This window comes from Aptenodytes forsteri, unplaced genomic scaffold (assembly GCF_000699145.1).
Source record: "Aptenodytes forsteri isolate BGI_AS27 unplaced genomic scaffold, ASM69914v1 Scaffold15, whole genome shotgun sequence".
Classification (NCBI taxonomy): domain Eukaryota; kingdom Metazoa; phylum Chordata; class Aves; order Sphenisciformes; family Spheniscidae; genus Aptenodytes; species Aptenodytes forsteri.
Genome location: NW_008795129.1, coordinates 10,654,265 through 10,658,942, shown reverse-complemented (window position 1 = coordinate 10,658,942; position 4,678 = coordinate 10,654,265). Strand labels below are relative to the sequence as shown.

Genomic DNA, 4,678 nt, shown 5'->3' with positions numbered 1-4,678 from the left:
CCCCCCCGCCCGCCCCCCAGGACTCCTGCAGGTGGTGAAGCAGTGCGTGAGGGTCCCCGTCTTCGTGATGATCCGACCTCGTGGCGGAGATTTCCTCTACTCGGACCGGGAGGTGGAAGTGATGAAAGCCGACATCCGCCTTGCCAAGCTGCACGGGGCCGACGGGCTGGTGTTCGGGGCCCTCACTGAGGACGGGCGCATTGACACAGAGCTCTGCACGGCGTTGCTGGGTAAGAGCGTCTCCAGTCAGAAATGCTGTGCCGAGCTCCGTGCTGTGGCTGGGGCCGGGGGTTCAGTGCTGCGCTGTCCGATGCTGTAGAAAGAACTGCAGGGTGCCTTGGTCTGCGCGCCTTGTCTGTGGTCTCGCCGTCTCTCTCTACCTTCTCCTGTGTATGTCATATGTGTGTGACGTGTATTGTCATACCTGTGAGACAGTCTCGCCGTCTCTCTCTACCTTCTCCTGTTTCACGTATTGTCATACCTGTGAGACGTTAAATAGGTAAGAAGCTTTGCAGACCAAAGACCGCTGCCCCGAGCAGTTCACACAGAGTTTGAGGCCACCTGGGACATAATAGCAGGGTCTAAGAAGGAGAGAGGCTCAGGTGAGCTGCTTTGAGGGCATCGGAGTATTAAACTGTTGGATTCTCTCCCTTCTTCATTTTCTTTACCCTTCGTTCTTTTCCTTACATCGCTGCTACAGGTGTCTAGCAGCAAAAGAGGGGGGTCTTGCCAGGATTTGCATCCAGTAGAGCAATGAGGTGCTCTGCTGGAACCCGTGTTTCCAGGGCAGGAGGCAGCTGGATTTCTTTTCGTAGAAATAAATAACGTTTGCCCAGTAAATAGAGCCACACTGGTGAAGTTTGCTGTGGTCTGAGATAGGGCAGAAATTATAGGTAGTGAAAGAAATCGCAAAAATCAACTCTCCTGCTTTCAAAGAGCACTGGTCCTGTCCCTTCCCCCGGTAGATGAGACAACTTTCCTGCTTCCTTCCTGCAGATAAAGACATCTCTGCTGGGAATGAGGGTTCTGCATGATCCAGATGAGATGGGGGATTTTGGTGGTACTCACAAAAACAAAAGGTTTGTTGCTTCCTCAAAGGGCAGAAGAACTCTTCCCCACCAAAGAGCCTGGCCTCAGAGGAGCAGCTGTGTTGTTTCTAGCAAGTACTGGGAGTCTTCTGAGCTCCCCAGGAATGGCCCGAGAAGCCTTTGCCCTCTTTCATCTCATGTGCTTTTCTGGTTCTAGCACAAGGGACTCTGTGCCAGCCCCGACTGACCATATGTCTTCTTATTGCAGCTGTGTGCCGTCCCCTGCCAGTCACATTTCACCGAGGTGAGTCGCCTGGGACAGTGGCCCTGGCAGGGACCCCACGGCCTGGGGAAGGTGGGGCTGGGAGGGAGCTGAGCTTAATGTACTTTGGTCGTTCTTTGGAGGGGGGAAAGCTCTGTATGCTGTGCAAGAGCGGGCTGTGGCTGGGCTGTTCCCCCCGGAGGGGAAAGGTCCAGGGGGTCCAGGCTTGGAGGATGTGTCGCTGCCCTGTGTGGAGAGGAGGTGTCTGAGGAGCTGAGCACGGTGGCCCTGCCACTGCTGTGGGGGGGGACATTACAGTCAGGAGCTGTGGCTCCCCATGGGGGTGGCCAGCTCTGAGAAGGACCCTTTCTGTCATTGTCTCCTGGGCTCCTGAGCTGGCTGCGGGACAGGGCTTGAGCACGATTTGCTGAGTGATTTCTGAGCTGTTGTGTTGGTCTCTCAGCCTTCGACATGGTGCACGACCCTCTGGTGGCATTGGAGACCCTGATTTCTCTGGGGTTTGAGCGGGTGTTGACGAGTGGCTGTGACAGCTCAGCGCTGGAAGGATTGTCCTTAATTAAGAGGCTTGCGGAACAGGTAAGTGTTCTCTGTGCTCCCCTGGGTTACTGTGGCTCCTTCCTGGGCATTGCCTGGATGCAGCCCCCTTATGCTAGCCCTCATTTCTGTAAGGGAACTTCTGTCGAGGAGCACTTGCCCTTCTTGTCTGGCTTGGCTTCGGTCTGTTTTCCCAAGTCCACGTGGGCTGGGGAAGTCTCCCACAGCAAAGACTTGCTGGGTTGTTCTTGCTCGCAGACTGGGAGGCAGGCAGTAAGAGTTGGTTTCAGCAGCTGATGGGATTAGCCGACATAAACAGCAAAGTGAGGTCCCTGCTGGGGTCTCACAGTTGCTGTTAGGAAAATGCAACAGACGAACCTGAGAGGTAGCTAGGTGGGATAGAGAGGTAGGAGGAAATGGTGACAAGTTGTCTTAGCTGTAACTGCAAATTCTTTTCCGCTTTTCCTTTTAAAACATGAATAGTACAAAAAAGGTGGGTGAGAGTGAACGAATCCTAAGTCATGGTGACATCCATGAGCTTGTGGAAGGTGCTGCGTGTAAGGTTTCTTTGCCTCCCCGCAAATGCATATGCGGATGTAGTGCTGAGCAATATCACTAACATGTTGTTATTCTTTCAGGCAAAGGGCAGAATTGTGGTGGTGCCAGGTAATGGTTTTTTGTCATCTGTAACAGGTCCTGTAGTCCCTAGCCCCTGCTTCCTAGCCTCTTGCCCTGGGATGTGCTGTCTCATCTGGCTTTCCGAGCCAGGTCCCCAGGAGAAGGAGCTCCTGCCCTGGCACGAGTAAAGGCCATGCAGCCAGCTGGGTATGGCATATGGCAGAGCCCTGCAGCTGCTGCTCACTGGAGGATTTGGGGACAGCTCTAGATCTGTGGGAGAACATGAGCCAAGGCTTCTCCGGCCTCTTTCCACGTGCCTGGGTCTCCGTTGTCCCAAGGGCTGTCTTTTCCCTTCAGTGTAGATGGCGCTTGTCCCTTGGGGGGTAGGTCCCAGGGTGATGTCAGGACTGGGACAGTGCCATCTGCGCTGTGTGTGACGTCGGGATTCTTCCCGCCAGGGGGTGGCATCACAGAGCGCAACCTGCAGAGGATTCTGGAAGGCTCCACTGCTTCTGAGTTTCACTGCTCTGCTCGCTCAGCCCGGGACTCGGGGATGAAGTTCAGGTAACTGATCATTTATTTTTATTTTCTAGCAAAACTGTACAAGGGAAAAGCTGGATTAATGTGAAGATGAGTTTGTAGAACAGGCATAAATTTCAAACAGCTTCCTGGGTGCTAATTGCGCTCTTGTGGTTGGGATCATGATGCCTGGCTCTGTATTCTGCAGTGTATGAATCCAGCGGTGCTCATCATCTGGACACGAGCTCCATGCAGAACCGGATCCTTGGGGCATGCGTTCTGCTGCTGCTGCCCTATAGGGCTTGTGAGCGCATTTGTGTGGCACTCGGGAAGGCAGGTTCCGGTGTCGTTGCCTTAGACCTTTAACAGAAGCGTGTAGGATGTGGGAGGCCAGTGGGATGTGCCTCTGAGGAATGAGTGAGGAGTGGCTTACATCTGTCCATGGGTCTGCACTGGGTTTCTGTTGATGCTGTTGTTTCTTGCCTTTGGATGAGTCTTCTTTCTATTACTGTCTCATCTTTGGTTTGGGTGGCACCAGCAGGTTCTCTGGCCGCTGCTGAGACTAGGGGAGATAGTGGGCTTCTCCTAGCGTGCCTTACTCATCTGTGTCACCTGCAGATAGTAACCGGTGGTTTTCCTGACAGAAATCCGAACGTTGCCATGGGAGCGTCCTTCTCTGCCCCTGAATACTCCATAAAGGTGGCAGATGTGGCCAAAGTGAGGACCCTGAACGCGATCGCAAAGAACATTCTGTAGTGGAAGGCACCGTGCTGGGACAAGAGCGCTGAGACTCCAGGGTCTTCCCTGCCACATGGACAGATGGGTACCGCTTCCGTCCTCAGGCTGCAGAGGATGTGAACTAGGTGATGAAGCCTGACATCTCTTCCCTTGGCTTCCCCTGAATGACCAGTCCCTGGCCTGGAAACTTAGGTTGGCCATTTTAAATAAAAGGACTCATTCCCAGATGTTGCGGCAACAAGCTGTCTGGCAGTATTTGGGAGGAAGGGAGCTTGAGCAAGTAGGGGGACTGAATTGTGTAGCACTGCATGTGATTGTCAAATAAACACTGCAGCTGCCCCCCTCCTGCTGTGCTTTTTTAAGATTTATTTATATTTTACAGGTAAGACTGTGATCTGTGTTGCATAGCCTGAATTAATCAGGCCTGTACTGCACCGGAGGAGAATACAGTCACATCCAGAATGCCAGGGAGGGAAACATCATAGCCACAGCTGGAAAACAAGGCCTGCTGTGGTCAACCAGTAGGATAGCTGGGGATTAGCAGCACAGCAGCTGCTAGGTAGAGAGAAGCACATTGATATGTAGAGGTGATGAACACATTAAGTTCTAATGGGAAGGAGCTTCTACCTACCTGACTGATTAGGTGAGGTAGTTGTGAGGCGTCCTGGGCTGTGAGTGCTTGAAGTGGGGTGGGCGTATGATGAGAGTTGTGAGGCGTCCTGGGCTGTGAGTGCTCGAAGTGGGGTGGGCGTATGATGAGATTCCTTGGGAGGACAAGGTGCTTTTTCTCAGGGAGTTTCCAGGTCCTTTTCCTGACGTGACGCACAAACTGGTTGTTCTCCAGACAGTGCTCAGGGGAACGTGCCTGTTGGATTATTGCTGCCTAGTCAGAATTGAAGCCTTAGACTCATTTCAGTTACCCTGCAAAATACCCAATGAACGATCTGAACGGTGTCAG

General features: G+C 53.1%; 1 protein-coding gene across 1 annotated transcript; it reads left to right on the top strand.

The window, feature by feature from the left end:
• Positions 1-16: 16 nt before the first annotated feature.
• On the top strand, positions 17-4,066 carry CUTC (cutC copper transporter; the record flags this gene model as incomplete). The annotated part of the gene is made up of 6 exons (XM_019471632.1): positions 17-230; positions 1,297-1,332; positions 1,754-1,887; positions 2,484-2,511; positions 2,922-3,027; positions 3,627-4,066. Coding segments are annotated over 6 exons (630 nt in total), but the record flags the coding sequence as incomplete, so codon positions are not given.
• Between the last annotated feature and the right edge of the window lie 612 nt (positions 4,067-4,678).